The sequence below is a fragment of the Eurosta solidaginis genome, chromosome 1 (assembly GCF_040869045.1).
Source record: "Eurosta solidaginis isolate ZX-2024a chromosome 1, ASM4086904v1, whole genome shotgun sequence".
In the NCBI taxonomy this organism is placed as follows: domain Eukaryota; kingdom Metazoa; phylum Arthropoda; class Insecta; order Diptera; family Tephritidae; genus Eurosta; species Eurosta solidaginis.
This window is the reverse complement of record NC_090319.1, coordinates 56,005,742-56,029,095: the sequence shown is the minus strand read 5'-3', so window position 1 is coordinate 56,029,095 and position 23,354 is coordinate 56,005,742. Positions and strand designations below refer to the sequence as shown.

The following is a 23,354-nucleotide window of genomic DNA, read 5'->3' as shown; positions in this document are numbered from 1 at the left end:
GCCTAGATTTGGTGTAATCATACAACGGCTCTTAAATAAGTTTTTATCATAATTTTTAATATAACTATTCAGGTAGTTCGTTGAAGCATTTTAACCCTTTGTAAAAAAGACTATTTTTTCCGACTCAGTTTTATAATTGGGCAATTTAAAATCATTGCTCTGCCTTGTATGTATATCATGGACCTCGTAGTTGAATGACCTCTCTCTCGATATTTTTGGACGCGTATTAGCAATCGACCCCTCAACTAGACTTTTACCGAAAAAATGTACTTAACAGACTTTTGTCAACGAATGTTCTTCATTTTGAACTTATTTCGTTCGCTTTAGAACGAGTTTTCTCTGAGTGTAGGCCTATGGCACACGGTAACGGTACTTACTCTGCACCAAATATTTTGTTTATTAAGTCTGGCTGTCATTTGTTGTTTATCTGTAATTTCTTTATTTATTGAACTGACAAGCAAACAAAACAATTGCTAACAAAATATTAATTAAGGTTTCCATTGTGTCGTGTGAATAAAAAATAAGCAAACGTTTTTTCGTCAAGTTATCATAAATATGAAAAACAACTAAAGCTAAATCTATTTAAAGCAAATGCTAAGTTTTTTTTATTTAATTTGCTCATTGTCTTGCAATCTTAAAAAAACAGTCTTAGCAAATAGAAAAGCATATTTCAATACGTTTATATGTATCTTTTCCAAGTAAATTGTTTTGCGCGGATACAATTTGGAGTAATAAATTTTCGTATAAAAGGGCCGTTGATGTCAAGCCTTTTACAGTTATATATTCAACTTCGATTAACTTTGTCTCTAAATAGAAATGAGAGCTCTTGCGACTTTACTAGCTGCCCTAGTAGCTTTGGTGTTGATGGTGAACGAGGTTTCATCTAACAGTGATCGCCAAACTGACCTTGCAAATGATCCTTCTCAACGTGGTAAGGACCATAATCAACTACGAGATGGTCCTACTGCTGCTATTGTAGCTGACCGTGTATTGGGAAGTAAAATTGAAAAAAGTTTTAAAGTTAACCATCATAAACATGCTCAAGGTGACGCAGGTGGTAAATGTGGTAATGCTGCAGTAAGACATGGTGGTAAAAGTGGAGTATTTACGGAACCAGGAAAAAAACCAGCAACCTTTAAAAAAAATGGGGTGGGGAGGAAACGAAGTAGTCAATAATGTCGCTTAGAGCCAAAAGATTTTGGGAAATTCAGCTTCTTTATAAGTACTTCATACAAAGGAAATTATGAAATAATAAAATATGTAATCAGATGTAGAACAATAATCTATCTTTATCTTTAAATCTTATAAAATAAAATCACTAAATGTCATTGTACGCACATCACTTCACACAGAATGCTCCGATTTTAAAACGGGTTTTTGCATTTGAAAGCTTAGCTACGTGAGATGGATATTTTCAACATATTTTGAAGGTATATATTATAGGGACGTGGCAAATCGCCAAAATGTAGTAAAAAATCATAAAATTTTAGTTTGCACAGCTATAACTCATAAACGAAACTTTGAAATATTTACCTTTGTTCTGCATCAAAAAAAAAAAAATACTTAATTCCTTTCTTATATCAGCGAAACTGTTTAAACAAAAGTAAAATTTTTACCAAAAAATGCATTGCGTGTAGTTGTTCGCTGTCAACTGTGCGCGCAAATTGGTTTGAGTGAGGCATGATGCGTCACATACGTACATGCATAGCATTCGCTGCGTTATTTAACTTCGGGAGTACATTTATATGTATGGATGTATGTAGGTATTTTCATATCATATCAGCTTGACATATGTACATACATATTTATGCCTGTTGCCAAGTTAATGCAACATATATAAATGGTTAAGAATGCATACATCTCTTGAAAAATACCCTTTCGTTAAAAATATTGAACATTTCCTTAAAATTCTTAAACAAATTTTTTATTTTTTGGTATTGTAACGAATTTACTGAAATTCCTCTTATTTGCAACCTTCTACTAACGTTCGAATCACTAAACTGTAAATAACTCCACTATTCAATAAAGCAAAATGGCCTTTATTCAAGTACTTCACAATACTGCTACTTCTCGACAGATATCGGGCTTAAATCAAACTCATTGCTGATTGCTCAGATTCCGCTCTTTTATACTCTTCGATTTTCCCGTTCCATACTTCTAGGCGTTTCCAGAATTTACTTAGTTACCAGCTATAAAATTATAACTACAGATGCACGTGTATAGGCTTCTCATATGCTCGTGTACATGTGAGTGTTACTTGCACAAATTATTGCCTACTTTTGGGAGTATCTCAGATATATGCATGTGTTTGTGCGTTGCTCTCCGCTGCTTGTATGGACATATGTGTAGACATAATGATTAATGTGTTTATGTGCATACAAGTCACTGCTCGTATCGGCTTAGAGATGATAGTATCTTAGTTTTGTTAATATTCGTGCCCTCTACCTAAGTCTGATCGTCCCGATGATGAACCACTTTCATTTTTGTTCGTGGTTTGCCAATGGTTTGTATGCGGTACACTACATCGTTGATCCGTTTTACAACTTTGTATGGGCCTTCCCAATTACACTGCAATTTCGGGGACAAACCTTTTTTTCGTTGTGGGTTGTATAACAGCACCAAATCTCCTTCCTGAAAACCTTCCGAATTAATTTCTTTATCGTATCTGCCTTTCATCTTGTCACTCATAATCTTTGCTCGTTGCCTTACAAGATCGTGTATCTCTCTCAGCTCTTCTACCAAGAGACCAGTGGATTTCTTGACATTTCTCTCCGCATCGGCATCTATCCCAAACTTGAAATCAGCTGGCAGTCGAAGATCATTGCCAAAAATTACCTTTGCGGGAGTTTGGCCCTTTGTCTCATCCACTGCCGATCGGTAAGCCATCAAGAATAATGATATGTGTGTATCCCACTCCTTATGGTACTTGTCTACTACTTTCCTTAAATGCTCCTCCAAGGTTCTATTGAAACGTTCCACCATACCATCGGACTGAGGATGCAATGCAGTTGTCCGTGTTTTTCGAATGCCCAACTTCTTACACATTTCTTGGAACACAGCTGATTCAAAATTCCTGCGTTGGTCAGAATGTAACTCCATTGGTACACCATACCTTGCAACCCAATTGTTTATAAACACTTCTGCTACTGTTTCCGCTTCTTGATTTGGGATTGAGTATACCTCTGGCCATTTGCTGAAATAATCCATAACCACCAGTACATATTTGTTTCCGCAGTTGCTAGTAGGGAATGGACCTGCGACATCCATAGCGATCCTTTCAAATGGCGCACCTGAGTTATATTGCTTCATCTGGCGATGGCTTCGGGTTTTGGGCCCTTTCGCTCTGCTGCAAACCTCGCAGTTCGCAATCCACTCAGTGACCGATTGACGGCAACCAACCCAATAGAATCTCTGTTTAATCTTCTCGAGCGTCTTCGTGATTCCAAGATGACCTCCGCTTGGACCATTATGCAGCTCGCTGAGCACGTCAGGAATCCTCTTTCTGGGAACAACTATAAGTTTCTTCTTGCATTGACCATCGTCACTCTCCCATACTCGATGCGAGCAACCGGATATCAATTCTAAACTGTTCCACTGTGCCCAATATGACTTCGCAATGGGACTCTCTGCTGACATCTCCTCTCTATTTGGTCTTTCGTTTGGTTCGAGCCCTTGCATAACATGTGACAGATCAGTATCTTCTAGCTGACACTTCCTTAGTTGTTCCTTGTCCCTTGTCCCAATACTCGCATCTGTATCTAGAATAAATGTTGCTCCTGGAATCGGATATGCCAACATTGGGGCAGTGCACAAACGCTCCTTCAATGTTTGGAAAGCCACTTCTTGCTCCTTCTTCCATTCAAAAGCTTTATTGTTCCTTGTAAGCTCATGGATGCAATGGGCTACGCTGGAAAAGTTTGGTACAAATCGGCGGTAATATGTGCACAGCCCAAGGAAACTTCTTAATTCATGCGAGTTCTGGGGTCTTGGCCGATCCTTTACTGCCTCTATCTTTTCATTCGCTGATACGGTGCCTTCTGTCGTTACGTTGTGACCCAAATAATTTACTTCCTTTTTAAACAGCGAACACTTTTTGGGACTTAGTTTCAGACCGGCGCCAGCTATTCTCTGGAAAACTTCCTCCAAGTTCTTGAGATGTTCATCAAAGTTCTTGCCCAATACGATGATGTCGTCCAGGCAGCAATTTCCAATGTAGTCCTTTCATCACTGTAAATTGCCAAAGACCATCACCTACACTGTTGACCATCACCAGGCTGTTTTCTCTTTATCTTCCTCCTTCACCTCAACTTGTCAGTAACCTCTTTTCAAGTCCAGTGTGGAAAACCAGAGTATCGTCAATTCTTGGCAATGGGTAGCTATCCTTTTTCGTGACGTCGTTCAACTTGCGGTAGTCCACGTAAAACCTCATTTTCCCACCCCTCTCTCTTCACAAGTACCACCGACTGCTGGGCGATTTAGTTGCGACTGCTCGATACGTCCTCTCAAAGCATCCACCTCGACCTCGATTTTTTCCTCAATCTTCGCTGTTATACGATTCTCCTGCGATTCCAGCGGAGATGACATTTGCGAGGACATTTCTGATATACGTGTCTCCTGTGATTCCATCTTGGATGCCATATATGCCTTCTGTTCTGCCAGTTCAAATGGCACATGTCTTTCCTGGGCTTCAATCTTGGATGCTATACGGTTCTCCTGGGATTCTAGTTGTTTTTCCATCTTGGATGTTACTGTCGACATTTGTGTAATTGCAGCTAATATTGTGTTCAAGTCTGTGTTCGACATTGTCTGCGGTGTTTCGTTTTTCTCCTCAATTTTTGTTGTTGTCTCGTCACCATCAAGATAAAAAACATACTCTTCCACGTTAATTCCTTCTGCTTCCATTGCCTCTCGTAGTCTTGCCTGAAGTTCGAGTTTATTGCCGGTTGTATTCAATCCACGGCTCTCCAACTCCTTCTTCAATTGCTGGATCCCCAATTCACTCAATTTTTCCATGTCCAAGTTGTATTCGCAATCTTCGGAATTTATTCAACAATTCCTCTTCTGACACCAATTGTAACGAATTTACTGAAATTCCTCTTATTTGCAACCTTCTACTGACGTTCGAATCACTAAACTGTTGAATAAATAACTCCACTATTCAATAATGCAATATGGCCTTTATTCAAGTACTTCACAATACTGCTACTTCTCGACAGATAGCGGGCTTAAATCAAACTCATTGCTGATTGCTCAGATCGCGCTCTTTTATAGTCTTCGATTTCCTCGTTCCATACTTCTAGGCGTTTCCAGAATTTACTTAGTTACCAGCTATAAAATTATAACTACAGATGCACGTGTATAGCTTCTCATATGCGCGTGTATATGTGAGTGATACTTGCACAAATTATTGCCTACTTTTGGCAGTATCTTAGATATATGCATGTGTTTGTGCGTTGCTCTCCGCTGCTTGTATGGACATATGTGTAGACATAATGATTAATTTGGTTATGTGCATACAAGTCACTGCTTAGCATCGGCTTAGAGATGATAGTATCCCTTAGTGTTGCTAATATTCGTCACAGTATGTTTGCATGTATATGCTAATATTTGCGCACTAAGGAGATTTAATTCCTGAATATATTTTTTATGCTAATTTGTATGCTGATCGTAAAGACAAATTAAGTGAGTATCCATTTTAAATGTTTTTTAGCAGTCGTAAAGAAGTTATTTTAGAGAGAACAGTTAGTTTTCACGAATTTTGTTATTAAAATTTTACGTAAGTTGTTTAAGCTGTGCTACCAGAAGAGGAAAGAACAGGACAGGAAAACCCCCAGAGGGTTAGGGGGTTAGAATATTTCCGTGGTAGGTATGCCTGTCTTAAGAGGCGACTAAAATACCAGATTCTTGGGGGTGGGGAGGGAGGGATGGCCTGAAGGTTTAATGTGGCCATATAATTCGTTCCCGAGATGGTCGGGCTAGCACCTTAATGGAGCTGTGTTACCGGAGCGTACCGTATCTGTATCTGGCAAAGGACCATCACATCGATAACACTCCCCAAACATTAACGCTACAACAACAACAACAGGATAGGAAAGGAAATAAAAGAAGAATAACGGCGGAGGAAAGGAAGGGAGAAGATAGGACCGGATAGCGAACGAAAGGACAGGAAATTAAAGAAAAGGATAGGAAACGAAAGAAAAGGAATGGATAGGAGAAATGAGTACAAGAAAGGGCGAGAAAGGAAAGGATAGGATAGGAAAGGAAAGAGAAAGCAAAGTAAAGGAAAGGAAAGGAGAGGAAATGAAAACAATTAATTAAGATAATTTTTCCTAAACTTTCATCCATGCAGTTTAATATTTTAATCATAATTTATTGTTACGATTTAAATAAGTTTTTGAGACGAGCTTTTCACAATATTATTTCATTCTAATTCATAAAAATTAAAAAATGTATATATAAAGCTCATTTTATTAACAATTTTATATACAACAACAACAACAATTATGGGATGTGGCTAACCTTTCAATGAAAGCATCCTTTTTAAACGTAGCCTAAAGCAGCTTTAAAAATCTCAAAAGAAAGATCACGTTACACCGTTACTTTAATATTCTGCACCATGTTGGCACACTTAAAGGATGTGCCCAACCTTTTCATCGGCCACTCAGTTTTCAAAAATTGAATATTTTGAGACAGGTATCCAGACCGAATTCCGCTGGGGAGGGTAAGCCCAGGTGAAAACTTTATTGTCTCAGAGCGGATCTATGAGGTGAACTCTTCCCGCTTAGAAGGAGAAACTTCCGTTCGCACAAACTAGAGATGAGACCTGTATGCAAGTATACGATATATTCACATCAATACTTGGCTTCTAGCTTCTCGCGGCACCAGTTTTTATAGGCCATGGTGAGTCTCGCAATATGTACACAATGTCACAGCTTGCTACTTTTGTGTAAAGACATCTTATTGCGGATTGAATACCCAATCCAGAGCACTGCGATATAAAAATCCAAAATAAGTCCATTTTATGAGCTTTCTTGCAGTGGACTGAACGTTTATGAATATTCAAAAGTTTAAAGTCAACCGTAATGTGGTTTAAACTTAGACTGCCTTACTTTTAGGGAGTTTTTGGTCTTTAAGAACGAAAATAGCTCATTTGAGAGGAAAATTCTTCGAAAAATTACGGGTTGATGACTCCAAATGGAGTATTTTTCCCTCATGGTGTGTTTCATCGGTGTATGTGTGAGAGTACCGACCACTGCTCTAGAATATTTATTGAATTGGGCATGATCGTCTAGCCACTCCACAACGTACCGGTTTTCTTACATGGATCCGCAAATCTTCATAAATATTACTTATGAAATAATGCCACAAAAAAGGTCATATCGTTATTGTTAAATTTAATAGATGTTAATTAACACCACAGATTAAACTCTTACCTATCCAGAATCAACCCGACATACAAAATGTATGTTCTGCTTGCTATGTGTCCCCACATGACACCAACCATCGATTTAATTGTATTGTGGAACCAACGCCTCAACATCCCTCTCATTATATCGTACCAAAATTAGCAGTTTCATTCCCCTTTTTAATACTCAACTGAGCAGAGCTCACAGAGTATTATAATTTTGTTCACATAACGGTACCTCGTAACGGCATAAACTAATAGAGATAGATATAGACTTCTATATATCAAAATTATCTGGGCGAAAAAAGAAATTCATTTAGCCATGTTACTTGAAGTAAACGCATTACTCCAGACCCACAATACAGACGTACTTCTCATATCTGAGATCCACTTCACTGATAAAAGCTACTTTGAAGTCCCTAAATATAAGTTTTATCACACAAAACACCCAGATAACAAAGCACATTCTGGACCAGGTATCCTAATAAAAATACAAACTCTCACCGCACGAATGCTAGTGTTACTGCCGAAGATTCGAATGGCCCAATTACGCTCTCAGCTCTCCATAGCCCACCCAGACACGCTATCACTGCGGAAGAGTATGAACATATCTTTAAAACTCTTGGAAATCCAAACACACCTTCTGGGGCTCTCGCCTTATCACCCCTAAAGGAAGGCAACTATATCAGGCTATTAGCCGTCTCAAACTAACTCCATTCTCTACTGGAATACCCACATATTGGCCCTCAGATAAAAATAAACTACCCGACTTTATCGACTTCTGTACGCATAAGCAAAGCATATCTTCTTCAGAAATAACTTGCAAATCGTGCTTTGAATTGTCTTCTGATCACTCCCCGCTATTGGTAACAATTGATAAAAATCTCACATCCACAGCTAATCATTGTAGCCTCTATAATCGAAAGACTAATTTGGAGCACTTCCGATCTATGATCTCGTCTTATATTGACTTAAAACTATCGCTGAAATCCGACGAAGATATGGCTGAAGCAGTCGAACACTAACAGGTGTATCCAACAAGCTGTATGGAACTCAACCCCCAAACTCGGCAGGCAAAAAACCATAGGCGTTACCCACGAAGTAAAAGCCAAGCTTAAAGAAAAGCGCATCGCTCGGAAAAGGTAACAGCAAACCCGGCATCCCGATGACAAGAAACGGTTGAATGCATTAACTAACGAACTTAAATACATCCTTAATATGGAGCGCAACAGGGAAATTCAACAATACCTCAGTAATATTGATGCAACAACTGCAATTGATTACTCCCTTTGGAAAGCGACTAGCAAGCTAAAGAGGCCAATCATCTCAAATGCACCTATACGAATGGAGAATAACGAATGGGCAAAAAGTGATGTTGAAAAAGCAAATACTTTCGCACGCCACCTAAAACTAGTATTCACTCCGCATGATATTGAATCCCCACTAAGAATAACTAAGGAAGTGGAAACTACCTTAAGTTATCCATATCAAATGGCCCCACCCATAAAACAGTTCTCAATATTGGAGGTAAAAACCGTAATTGCGAAACTCAAGCCAAAATAGCTCCGGGCTACGACCTTATCAGTGGCACTATTCTAAAAAATTTACCCCACGATGGCATACAATTCTTGAAACAATTGCTTAATGCAGTACTAAAAACTCAATTCATACCCCCACAGTGGAAAGTTTCGCAGATGAAAATGATTCTGAAACCCGGACGGCCAGCTAATACAGTTGCATCTTACAGACCTATTAGTCTGCTGCCTATCGTCTCAAGAGTCATGGAAGTTCTCTTCCTTAAAAGACTCTTGCCCATAATAGAAGAGCGTAAAATGTAAAATCATACCCAATCACCAGTTTGGCTTCAGAAGAGGGCACGGAACAATTGAGCAGGTCCACAGACTCACCGAGCAAATATACGACGCTTTTGAGAAGAAAAAATACTGCGCAGCTGCTTTTCTAGATATTTCACAAGCTTTTGATCGCGTATGGCATGCCGGACTTCTCTATAAAGTAAAATACACCCTCCCTATAAACTACTTCTTATTTATACAATCATATCTAAAAGATCGTTATTTCTTCGTTAAACAAGGTGTGGAGCAGACTGCCCTTTATGATTGCTTAGCAGGCGTCACTATAGGCACGTTGGCCGATGATACTGCGGTGCTGGCCGTTGACCCTATCCCTAGCGTGGCTTCACTCAAGCTCCAAGGAAGTTTAAATAAAATAACCCATTGGCTGAAAGAATGGAGGATCAAATCCAATGAATCAAAATCCGTTCAAGTGACATTTACTCACCCCTATTTTGGTTGTCAATAGTGGGGAAATTAGTGTCGACGCTCATGAAATGGTATCGGCGTTGTCAACGTTGATAACTATTGACGGGTGTTGACGCTTTTTTGGTATTGGCTAAAACAATGTTGAAGTTGTGTTGACGTGACGCGACACAAAATTTGTCGACACAGCGCGGCAATACAGAATTCAGCTATTAAAAATTCAACAAATAAGCTTTTTTTATGATTTTTATGCTTTTTATTTATAAATTTTTTATTCAATTTCAGAAAATAGTCAAAATAACCAGCAACAGTCAGTTTAGTAGAATTGTGGTAATGTTCTGGGGGCAGCGGTCGACTGCTAAAACACGTCCAAAAAACTCAGGAGAGGTACCAAAAGACGCGTATTGACCTCGATTTTAATAATCCGAAGGCGGAATATAAAAATTGTACTTGCATTAGGAAATACTTGCAAAAAAACAGTTGCAAGCTTTCAAGTGGTTCATTAAAAGGTTTTTGTGAAATTTCAAGGATTTTTTATTTCAGATTATTAATACCGAGGTCAATTCGGGTATTTTGATACTCGTCCCGAATTCGATTAAGTTTTCCATTAGTGCACCACGCTCTGGGAGGTAGGGAGTTGCTAATGGTGTACTAAATAGAAATCCAATCATCTACAATATATTCACTAAAGTTCGTAAACAAATTCCTTGTGTGTATTTTGCCCGGAATGCTTTATTGTTCATCAATTATTTAGATCCACAAATTGTTCACTAAACAAAAATTAACTCAATACAAATTGTAAATAACTGTCAAAAATATAGGGATCGTATTTTTATCGATATCACGTCGACATAAATACATTGTCTTAGTAAATACCAATTATGCATTGACGTGACATTGATGTTGATACGACGTGATGTCGACGACGATACGAAGTGATGGTTGACGTTGACAACCGTAATAGGGGTGAATACCAGACGTAACATTTGGCCACCCGTTAAACTCAACGATATTAATATACCACAAAGCGACGAAACAAACTCCTTGGTATGCACCTCGACAGAAAATTAACTTGGAGGGCCCACATATTCAACAAAAGAAAGGCCCTTGGTATCAAACTAAGAAATCTGTATTGGCTTATGAACCGAAATTCACAATTATCAGTTGATAACAAAGTCCTGCTTTACTCAGCCATCACAAACCCGATTTGGACATATGGAATACAACTGTGGAGAACTGCAGCAAACTCAAACATAGAGATTCTCCAAAGATTTCAATCGAAACCCCTTAGAATGATTGTAAACGCACCCTACTATGTGACTAACAACCAGCTACACCGGAATCTAAAGATTCCAAAATTAGCTGAAGAAATCGAAAAGTATGCTATTTCATACAACACGAGGCTTTTAACTCACCCCAACCCATTCATTCACGCGCCTGAAAAGAAAGTCAATCACAGATCTTCAACACTGATGAATTCTCAAAAAAATGGATGCACTACTAGAGCAATCCATCCATGCCCATAAAGTTTATTAAGTTTAATTAATTATGAATTGCTTTTAAAAACCCACAAGTTTGTTGGATGTATTATATGTATACAGTTGGCAAAATATATTGGATGCTAAAAAAATATATATAGCCATGTCCGTTCATCCGTCCGTCCGTCTATCCGTAAACAAGATAACTTGAGTAAATTTTGAGGTATCTTAATTAATATTGGTATGTAAGATCCTGGGCACTCATCTCAGATCGCAATTTAAAATGAACGAAATCGGACTATAACCACGACCACTTTTTCGATATCGAAAATTTCGAAAAACCGAAAAAGTGCGATAATTCATTACCAAAGACGGATAAAACGATGAAACTTTGTAGGTGGGTTCACCTTATGACACAGAATAGAAAATTAGTAAAATTTTGCATAATGGGCGTAGCACCGTTCACTTTTAAAAGAAGGTAATTTAAAAGTTTTGCAAGCTGTAATTTGGCCGCTGAGTATGTAATGTTCGGTTACACCCGAACTTAGCCTTCCTTACTGATTTTATATAGATTACCTTACTTGTATGCATTCCAAGCTAGAGAATAATTGATGGGTTCTTTTTGGACTCATTATACCTTTTCATCTTCATTCTCTTTTAGTTGGTTCCATGGCAGCATAACACGCGATGAAGCTGAACATCTGTTGCAACCACGCGAGGATGGCCTATTTTTGGTACGTGAATCAACTAATTTCCCAGGCGATTATACACTCTGTGTCTGTTTCCAAGGCAAAGTGGAGCACTATCGTGTTAAGTATTTGGAAAATAAATTGACCATTGATGATGAGGAATACTTTGAAAATCTAGGACAATTAGTTGCGGTAAGAAACTAAAAATATTATATTTTTTATTCAATCTTACTATAGTTAAAAGAAATTGTAAAATAAAAAAAAAAACATTACAGCATTATGAAGCAGATGCGGATGGCTTATGTACACAACTTATAAAATGTTTACCGAAAAAGGGCAAACAAGAATTTTGCATTAATTCAAAAGACTTCCTCGATAAAGGTTGGGTTATACCGGAAGCTGATTTGCAACTACGCGAAAGTATAGGCAAAGGAGAATTTGGCGATGTTATGCTGGGTATATTACGTAGTGAAAAAGTCGCCGTTAAGATGCTAAAAGATGAGGGCGCTGTGCAAAAATTCTTAGCTGAGGCTTCTGTTATGACGTAAGTTTGCTAGTAAAACTATCAAAGTGCCCATTTCTCCCGAAAATTATTTATTACGCAGCCTAAATTTACATATTTATATATCCCGTTCCTTTCTTTATCTTTCGTTATATTTCGCAGTACATTGGAGCATGAGAATTTAGTTAAGTTTATAGGTTTGGTATTCACTAGCAAACACATTTACTTAGTGACGGAGTACATGAGCAAAGGTTCGCTGGTTGATTATCTACGTTCACGCGGGCGCCAGCATATAACGAAAAAGGACCAAATTAACTTTGCATAGTAAGTATGCATAATAGACTGGGTCGATTTATTAACCGATATCGCGCCATCAATTTTTTGATAGGATTTGTGCTGAGGAAAAAAGGTTCCACTACGCATACCCAAAAAAATAATTTTCGAGCCTGCGAAATTTAATTTTTTTTTACTTTTTTTCGACTTTGATTTTTAAGGTTTTTTTCATGACCTACTAAAAAAATTTCCATTTGATTGTAAAATTTTCATGTATACCCTGTTTTTCAAAAAACTGTTATCGCCAACGTATAGGGTATACATATGAAAATTTTTTTAGTAGGTAATGAAAAGAACCTTAAAATCAAAGTCGAAAAAAAGTAAAAAAAAATGAAATTTCGCAGGCTCGAAAACTATTTTTGGGGTATGCGTAGTGGAACTTTTTTTCCTGAGCCCAAATCCTATCGAAAAATCGAAGGCGCGATATTGGTTAACTTTCATCCATATAAATCGACCCACCCTAATGCATAAGTTTAATACAATTTTCAAACAACCTTTTTACTTTTAATGCTGACAAATTCTTGTTTACTAATTTTTATGTATGTTCTTTTATTTTACAGCGATACAGCATCCGGTATGGAATACTTAGAAGCTAAAAAGGTTGTACATCGTGATTTGGCCGCACGTAATGTGCTTATTTCTGAAGAATGTGTTGCTAAAGTATCAGATTTTGGATTGGCGCGTGAAGAATGCTATAATCTAGATGTTGGCAAATTACCCATTAAATGGACTGCACCAGAAGCACTTAAAAACGGCGTACGTATAAAACATAGTTCATAGTTAGGAGGCTTAGAATATACCTCTGTAGTAAGAGGCGACTAGAATACCAAATTAATGATTCAAGGAGTTGCCAGCGCAATTTATAGCTTCTTCAACCCAATTGTCGAACTCACATACCCGTGACGAATCCTGTTTTTTTAGCAGGGTATGGTGACCCCAAATTTTTCATGGGACCAGGGAGTGGGGCGGGATTACCAAGAAGGTTTCATGTGGTCATACCAAGTCGTTCCCGAGACGGTCGATCTTGTACTTTAACGTTGCTTCTTACCGGGTTACCGGAACGTGACGGATCTATATTCGGCAAAGGGCTATCAACATTGATAACACACCCCATATTTTAAAGATAGAACGTAAAATTAAAACTTCTACTTCAAAATTTTGTATTAATTTGAATCACCTTCGAAGTCTTGTGCATTTATATAATTTCAACAATTTGGATTAACTTTTTTGTTTTTGAGTTTGGATAAATCAACGAATCTTCGTCTCTCAATCGCTTTATAGGTTTCTCATGGGAATGAAGGAAAGGAAGCAAAAGAAAAGAAGGTGATGAAGAAAAAGAGCGGGAAGTTGAGAAAGATGCAAGAAAGTAGAATAGAGAGAAATCGAGAATGTGAAAAGGGAAAATACGGAAGAGAGACAGGGATCGAACATGGAGAGGCAAAAAGACAAACATTTTTTTTTTTGCAGAAGTTATATTACAGTTAAGAATGTTATCGGGCAGTAGAAGGGGTCAATTGTCGATCCATATATTATATAAAAAAAAAATTGTGCAAATTTAAAAATTTTACCTGTATTAATTTCATATAGTTTCATAGTGGTTTATACAAACAAAGATAGGTGAAGCAGCTAACATCCAATTATTAAACGGTTTTATTTAGCTTGAATTGACAGGCCGGCCGCACGGCTGCACGGCTGTTGTTAACGAATTTTGTAATTGAAATTTAAGTAACTTCCCGATAAGCTACAAGCTTGAAACTTGGAATATAGTTCAGAACCCGATGACAATGCAATAATAAGAAATGAAAATCCCGATAAGTGGCGCATGGATCGAAATATTTAAAAAAAATCGTGTTTTTTGGTTCATATTTGGAACACATAATACATACATGAATAGAAAGCGAGCTATGAAAAAAATCGCCGCTAGGTGGCGCAAGAAGCGAGATATTCAAAAAATCGTATTTGTGGTCCGATTTGGTCATATTTGGAACACATAATACGTACAAGAATAGAAAGATACCTATGAAAAAAATCGCCGCTAAGTGGTGCCAGGATCGAGATATTAAAAAAATCGTATTTGTGATCCGATTTGGCTCATATTTGGAACACATAATACATACATGAATAGAAAGCGGCCTGTAAAAAAATCGCCGCTAGGTGGCGCAAGGATCGAGATATTCAAAAAAATCGTATTTGTGGTCCCATTTGGCTCATATTTGAATAGAAGGCGACCTATGATGTCCGATTTGTCTCATATTTGGAACAAATATTACATACAGTCCGGTAGAACTGACATCAAAATATTTTGTAGTTCGAGGAGGGACAAGCATACGTGGCGCAGAGTCGAGTAAAGTCTTTGGAAGAATTATGTATTGAGGACTTAGATTGTAAATTGTCAAGAAAGAGTCCATGTAATAATGAGTCACTAAATGAACTAAATAAAACGATAAATAGTGGCAATTAAATAAAGACTAAAAACTTGAAAATAAAATAATTTAAAAAAAAATTACACACATATAGACCACACAAGTAGTCCAATTATACTGACCCACATACAAAAAATTTTAAAGTTAAACGGTTTTATTGAAAACAATACTTACAAGAAGTAATAGTAATACTAAAAGCTAGAAAATAATTAGGTAGGTCCTAGGTACCAGTCATCACACCCCTCATCAAGCGTTGATGAGACAACTAAATAAAAGCGTTGGGCGCGTGAAATTTCAAAAAATGTGAGGCGTAGCATAACCCTATTAAGATTCAGTTGGTCTTATATATGACTATCAATCGAAATTTGACGCGTCCAACGCTTTTATTTAATTGTCTGATGAACGCCCTAGATTGCTGAGAAGTGTGATGACTAGTACCTGGGACCTACCTAATTATTTTCTAGCTTTTCGTATTATTATTACTTTATGTAAGTATTGTTTTCAATAAAACCGTTTAACTTAAACATTTTTTTATGTGGGTCAGTATAACTGGACTACTTGTGTGGTCTATATGTGTGTATGTATATTTTACCATCAATTGCATTCAAATTGAAACGCATTCCAAGTAACGCTACAAAATTATATTAACACTAACGTGTGAAATCAATTAATACAATTTACATGTAATAACATTTGGACTTTTCTTTACATATTTTTTTAGCGTTTTTCGAACAAGTCTGATATGTGGAGCTTTGGGATATTGTTATGGGAAATTTATTCGTTTGGTCGAGTTCCTTATCCCCGCATAGTAAGTAAATATTGTAATTTGTAAATATGTACATATAATAATTACATACGGTATTATTGCTTTTACATTCATCAATATATGCAATGACATACAAAAAGCTACTTGTATTCTTGCCATCTTTTGTCACACGTGAGATGATTGAAATCATAATTTGGCTATTATAAAACTTCTCTAAAGCCATATAGAATGAAAAAGTACTTTCTCCACGAACAAGGATCACGCTCATCACACTCTATAAATCTCTCATCACACCTGTCCTGATGTACGGCTAGGAATCATGGACGCTGATGAACTATATGAGTTTTCTTTTGAGTACTCTAGCAAAAAATTATCCAGAAGATTTATTGTCATTCAAAGAAGTTTAATGATGAGGTATACAAAATTTATGACCTCTGAAAAAGCTAAAGATATGGGACAGGGGCATCCTGTTATAAATATGACTGTATCATACGCATATTTAACAGGCTAGGAACTTGGGGTGGGAAGCGGAATGGCTGTCCTACACGCAAAAATACTGTGTATGACCCACGATCAGGACCTACATTTTGGTAAACATGCAGCCGACATACCGTGGCAGTTCTGAGCGCGGTGTTTTGCCAGGCCTCCAGTTTCCTCCAGTGTGTTTCTTTTAGGTTTGGTGACCATATTGCTTTATAAGTGGTTATAAGCGTTTCTTTATATTTTCTCCAAGTGCTGCCGGTCAGAGGCTTGATAATTTTGTCACGGCTCCGGACTTTAGGACAATTGTGGCTGCATGCTCGCCAAAATGTAGATCTAGATCGAACGTCACACCCAGTATTTTTTGATGTAATACAGTCGGTAGCGTAATGCCATCGACGTGGATGTCCAATGTGGTCCGCATATTGTGTATGTTGTAATTAAGGTTGCCGAGAATTTGGCCGGTGAAATGGTCAGATTTCGCGTGTTAAGAAAACTGGAAACACTTGAGAAATAGTCGTTGTTTTAATAGCATAGCCCATCGATGGAAGGGCTGGCCCCCAGCGGGTGAGTGCAACCCTTTTAAGGTGCTGCTAGCGCAAAATATAGCTTCTCCAACCCAACTGTCAACCTCACTTACCCGCAGCGAATCCTGTTACTTTAACAGCCGAGGCTCTGGCGTGCTCACAGATCTAGGGGGTGGGAGGGCGTTATGGCCTTGAAGGTTTCATGTGACCATACTAAATCGTCCCTGAGATGGTCGGGCTTGTGCCTTAATGGTGCTTGTTACCGGAACGTACCATATCTGCATCCGACAAAGGACCATCAAAATTGATAACACTCCCCAATGCCTTCGGGAAGTGTCCTTGTCGCTACAACAACAACAACATGAAAGGGCTGGAACCTGTTGCCATTACCGTGCACTTATCGGCGACATGTAAAAGGTAAAAAAGGGGCTATAGGACACCAACTGTGGCACCCCTTGTTTAATTCTTCTGTGTTTTGATGTTATGTGCCTCAACTGCCAATGCCTGCTACCACACGGATAATTTGCAGTCCACTTTCTTAGAATGGGAGAATGTGATTGACTGTATGAGAGGCTTTTGATAACTACTAGCGCTACGGGTAGTGTTCTATGGTGGGGTTTTTGATTCAGTCCATAGTTTATCCGTGTATTGACGGCGTTAAGCGCGTGGTGGTGCTATATAGTTTTCGGCAGCCATGCTGATGATTGGCAAGCCGCAGGTTGGCGGTAAAATAAGGAAGCAGAACGGCTTCAAGCGTCTTGGCTACTGGCGATAGGAGAGATATTCCACGATATGAGCATACTACGTTAGCTGGTTTCCCAGACTTTAGTAGCGGTATCACCATCGCTTTTCCAATTTTTCAGGGATGTCATTTGATTGATATCAAAACAAATATTTATGTATATTAGGGTGGGTCGATTTGTATGGACGAAAGTTAACCGATATCGCTCCATCGATTTTTCGATAGGATTTGGGCTCAGGAAAAAATTTTTCACTACGCATACCCAAAAAATAATTTTCGAAGCTGCGTAATTTCATTTTCTGACTTTTTTTACTGATTTTTACCTACTAAACATATTTTCATACTTTCAATATATTTTTTTTTTTTTTCAAAAACTGTTATCGACAACGTTTTTAGCGGACATTTTTGGGTCGGACAGGGTATACATGAAAATTTTACAATCAAATGAAAATTTGTTTAGTAGGTCATGAAAAAACCTTAAAAAGCAAAGTCGAAAAAAGTAAAAAAAAAATTTAATTTCGCAAGCTCGAAAATTATTCTTTTGGGTTTGCGTAGTGGAACTTTTTTTTCCTGAGCCCAAATCCTATCGAAAAATCGATGGCGCGATGTCGGTTAATAAATCGACCCAGTCTAATGTATATATTATATTATTTTTCATAATTGCAGCCCCTCAATGACGTGGTGAAGCATGTTGAAGTCGGCTATAAAATGGAAGCGCCCGAAGGTTGCCCACCTGAAATCTATGAAATGATGCGTCAATCATGGGATTTAAATCCAGCCAAGCGACCAACCTTTGCCGAATTGAAAGTGAAATTGTTACATATGAAAAATGCTACGCCAGCGTGAGAGCTTAAATGTGTACAAAAACAACACCAAAATTAAAATGCGACATTCAAACAAACATCACATCTAAAATAAAATATTTAAAAAACAATCCAATCCAATCCAATCGAAGTGAGCAACTTACATAAATTACCAAGTAATATACATAAATACATACACATACATACATATTACATTATAGATATGAATAATAATAATAATAAATATTATTTAAGCATAAGTCAAATACAAAATGTGGGAAAAAGTTGATATGCGACATTTTGCTAGCAAACCTTTTTTTGTATTTTTATTTAAAAAAATGTGTTTGTTTTTATTTGTAATTAATGTTTAATTTATAAGTGAACTATTTGCAGTTTAAGTAGGTTAAAAAAGTGTAAAAAGCGTAATGCGTATGCGTTGAACACCGTGCAAAGAAAAAAAATGTCTTAAAAAAAAAGAAAAGAAAAGAAGAAATAACACAGCAGCTATTTGACAAGTGTAATGTGTAGTTGAATATTTTGAAAAAAAGTAATGTTATTTAAAAGTTAAAAATATATATATTAAAATTAAAAATTGTTTAGTTAACGTAATAACTTATATGACGTACAACTTTTTGTTTTGTTTATTTTGTAGTATACCTATTAGAGCGGGTTAAATTTTTTTTTCCATCAGGAGTATAGCAAAAACGTAATCTACAGATAATTCTTAGAAAAATTGCTGAAGACACCATAGCTGTAAGTCCAATTTCGAGGTTGCGATTTTTGCAAAATAGATATTTTGCCATATGAAGGTAGGGTTTGGCCCAAAAATTTTCATAGCTTCTGTTAGAATTATAGGAAAAATATCATATTGGGCTTACTCTAAAGGTATTTTACGTACTTTTCAAAATCTGTATTAATATCTCTAGTGTTTTTGAATTTTAGTAGAGATATCAGGCTTAAATTATGAGAAATTAGCCTAAAATGAACTTTTAACTACTATATTATCATTTTTAACAAATTTCTTATGGAATTGTTTTTTCTTTACGGCTAAAATATTTCCAACAAATTTTGTTCAGACAGTTTTTTTTTCGAATTCGTTTTAGTACAAAAAAAATTTCAAAATAAAACCTATATTTTCAAGTAATAAACAAAAAAACAAAATTTTTTTTAATTTTAATGTAATTTATTTAAAAAATTATTTTTTTACTTAGAATTGACCATTTTAACGTATTTTTCAAAATAAAAGTGATGTTATGTTTTTATTTTTTAAAATCTTTTTTGCTCTCCATTCGCGGTTATTTTTCACGACTTTCTGCTGTAACAGTAGGGCTGGGACTATCCGCATATTCGAATAATCGGATATCCGTACGCGTATCCGTTTACACGGATAAAATCCGGACGGCATGGATATCCGGTTAACCGGATAACCGGATTTATGACGATCCGGTTAATAACCTTATTTTTGGATATCCAGTGAAAGCAACAAATTGATTTACCATATATGTTTATTTAACATTAATAACGATATACATATTCGTGGGGTATTTAAATCAATTAACAGCGTTTTTTTAACAATATAAACAAATGGCACTGTTCTTATTTTCAATTGTTTGTAAAATTGTAGCTTTTTAATTTTTGACGTTAATTTAATAATCTACAAACATATTTTGTGAATAATTTTTCGTTGTTTGCTTCGTTCAGTTCTGATATGCAGATATTCAACTTTTATATTCCAGTATCCGGACATACGGATATCCGAATTTGCCGTTTACGTATCCGGATATCCGAACAGCGGGTATCCGGATTTTCCATTTACGAATCCGGATATCCGGTTATTCCAATATCCCGTTTATCCGGATAGTTGAAAAATCCGGATGCAGTTCACAGCCCTATGTAACAGCCATAACACCTTCACTTTTTGTTTCTATAACTCGTTTGGAAACAGATGTTAACAACTGTACATATCTTTCTGTTCCTTGTATATGCATTGGAATATTAGAATCATCTAGTGTTGGCTCATCATAATCTAAGAATTGTACCAAGTGATCGTATGGAATATTTCTTGTGAATGCCGGTTCAGATAGTAAATTATCGTCATTAAGATCAATCATATAATCTGAAGCATTAAAATTTATATTATATTTTTTGTAAACTCTAGTTTAGTTGGATCAAGCATTTTTATCTCTATAGTATAAAATTTTTTTGATAGCTCTTATCACGTATGGCTTTTCTATCATCAAATAACATTGTTAATAAAATGTTTTTCTGGATGAGCGTAACATGAATTATTTTGGATTACACCATCTGCAATATTAAGAAAATTACGTGGTACGTATTAAAAGTTCATTTTAGGCTAATTTCTCATAATTTAAGCCTGATATCTCTACTAAAATTCAAAAACACTATATATTAATACAGATTCTGAAATGTACGCAAAATACCTTTAAAGTAAGCCCAATGTGATATTTTTCGTATAATTCTATCAGGAGCTATGACGATTTTTTGGCCAAACCCTACATTCATATGCCAAAATATCTATTTTTCAAATAACCGGATAGCTAAGCAAATAATCCGGTTATCCGGATATCCAGATTTGTAAATGGAAAATCCGGATATCTGCTGTTCGGATATCTGGATACGTAAACGGAAAATTCCAATATCCGTATGTCCGGATACTGGAATATAAAAGTTGAATATCTGCATATCAGAATGGAACGAAGCAAACATCGAAAAATTATTCACAAAATATGTTTGTAGATTATTAAATTAATGTCAAAAATTAAAAAGCTACAATTTTACAAACATCAACAATTATTCAAAGCGTCAATTTAAACTAATAATGAGTGCTAAAATGGTCAGCAAGATTTGGGATCATTTCCAAGGAAAAGAAGTGAAAATAACAGTGCCATTTGTTTATATTGGGGAAAAACGCTACAAAACAAAGGCCCGACATCAAGTCTATGGTGCCACTATCGGTTTTTCCATCTTCAAGAGAATGCTATGGACGCAGCTTTTCTCTCTAAATCTGCGCCAGAATATAAGCCGATAAATAAAATAAATAATAAAATATAATGATATAAAAATCCGGATATTCGGATAGTTTCACAAACGAATATTAACCGGATATCCATGCCGTCCGGATTTTATCCATGTCATCGGATATCCGTACGGATATTCGAATATGCGGATAGTCCCAGCCCTAATTGGGACCTCGAAATCGGGCTTACAACAATGGTGTCTTCAAAAATTGTTCTTAGAATCATCTGTGATTACGTTTTTGCTATACTCCTGATGAAAAAAATCCATCCATACAATTTAACCCGCTCTAACAACTATATATATATAATTACTATCACAACGTTCTACATACAATACTATTTACTCTTAACTACTTACATAAAATTCTATAATATTACTATTTACCACAGTACTGCTGCGACAATTGTATGCTAAGTTTATTAACTAATGTACGTTATTTATGCAAAACAACAACAAAACACGCAAAATTTGTTTGTATGATTTCTTATAAGGTATAAAATACATATACTTACTACATACATACGTATTATCTTATAAATATTATAATTGTAAACATTGGACATAATTGTAATCAAATACAACTAACTTAAGTGTTTTTTTGTTCAACAAAATGTAAATGTAAAATTTAAATATAACCAAAAGTAAGGCAGCAATTCGCTCTAAAAAAACACATGCATATGACATTTTTGATTTTTTTAAATGTGCATTGTAAAATGTGCATATACAAAATGTAGTATGAATAAACAGAATTGAATATAATACTTTTAATTTGTTTAAATATTAAAGGTCATCGTTAAATTCACCAAATTCACCTAAATCATGTGACTGTTCTGTATTTATTGTTGGCCGATCCCATGATTTGTGAGGAACAACATGATCTGTGATTGTGGCCTCTCATTCATAGCGGTTTTTATCCGTGACTGTAACTGAATCAAAGCAAATACCACGACAATAGAAATCAACTATGTATATATTTTTACCTGCTGTTTGTGTTGAGAATAAGAAGCACAATATGTCGCTATAAAACTGTGCACAAAAGCCTCTGCAAACGCCGCAGATATATTTTTAAGATATCGTCGCCCACTAACCAGAAGCATGAATGTGAAATTTTTTTGATTTTGCGTTATAGGCCTCGTTATATTACTTTTTAGATTCTACTTAAATCTAGAGCTTCCTATGCACATGGAAACCCCAATAATTTGCAGTGCCATTTTCACGAATGTATAATTCAATCACACAAAGTTGAGCCAGAAAAATGAATGTAGCACGTTCATGTTTCTGGCTGGGAACAAGGTAATGATTTTCCTATTTGTATGACACATTCGTTGATATGGCTCAACAATATTTGTAAAAAAGTAAGAACAGCACACATTCGTATGTTCGAATGTTCCGGTATACGTGCCTGAAGGTTGGGCACAAATTATTAGAGGAACTCGTAACTCCTCTAAACTTTTCGAAGTGCACATACAATTGTATGACGACTTTTAAAATGTATAATTATTTTACCCAGAGAGCTATAAAACCATGCAATATATATGTTAGTTGAGATACACAAAAGATGAGCTGTATAATGTATTCCTCAAAAAAAATTATACCGATGAAGAATTTATAATAGCTGAATATCCGAGAAAAGGTCGTTGTTTAATTGAACGTAAACCGGTTTATTCGAAGCCGTTGCTTCTTGCCGAATCAAAACTAAAAGACAAAATGTATAAAAAACTGTTTATACCAAGAATATCGTTCTTATTATAAAAATCCAGAGGGCAACGCTTTACCCGAACACAACATTCAGGAGAAGATTCTGATTCTGATTATGATGGAAATAAGAACTAGTTCTAAGTTTGCAATAATTAAAATTGAATTGAATGTGTTTTTTTTTGTCATTTACATA

General features: G+C 36.2%; 1 protein-coding gene across 3 annotated transcripts in view; it reads left to right on the top strand.

The window, feature by feature from the left end:
- Window positions 1–22,224, top strand: part of Csk (C-terminal Src kinase) — a 130,120-nt gene extending 107,896 nt beyond the window's left edge. For all 3 annotated transcript variants that reach the window (XM_067791211.1, XM_067791218.1, XM_067791203.1), the window contains 6 exons: window positions 11,821–12,040; window positions 12,124–12,392; window positions 12,513–12,674; window positions 13,244–13,439; window positions 15,828–15,914; window positions 18,288–22,224. In XM_067791211.1, the coding sequence (XP_067647312.1) occupies window positions 11,821–12,040; window positions 12,124–12,392; window positions 12,513–12,674; window positions 13,244–13,439; window positions 15,828–15,914; window positions 18,288–18,467 (1,114 nt within the window). In that variant the 3' untranslated portion in view covers window positions 18,468–22,224. The remainder of the gene's footprint in view (window positions 1–11,820; window positions 12,041–12,123; window positions 12,393–12,512; window positions 12,675–13,243; window positions 13,440–15,827; window positions 15,915–18,287) is intronic.
- The last annotated feature ends 1,130 nt before the right edge of the window (window positions 22,225–23,354 follow it).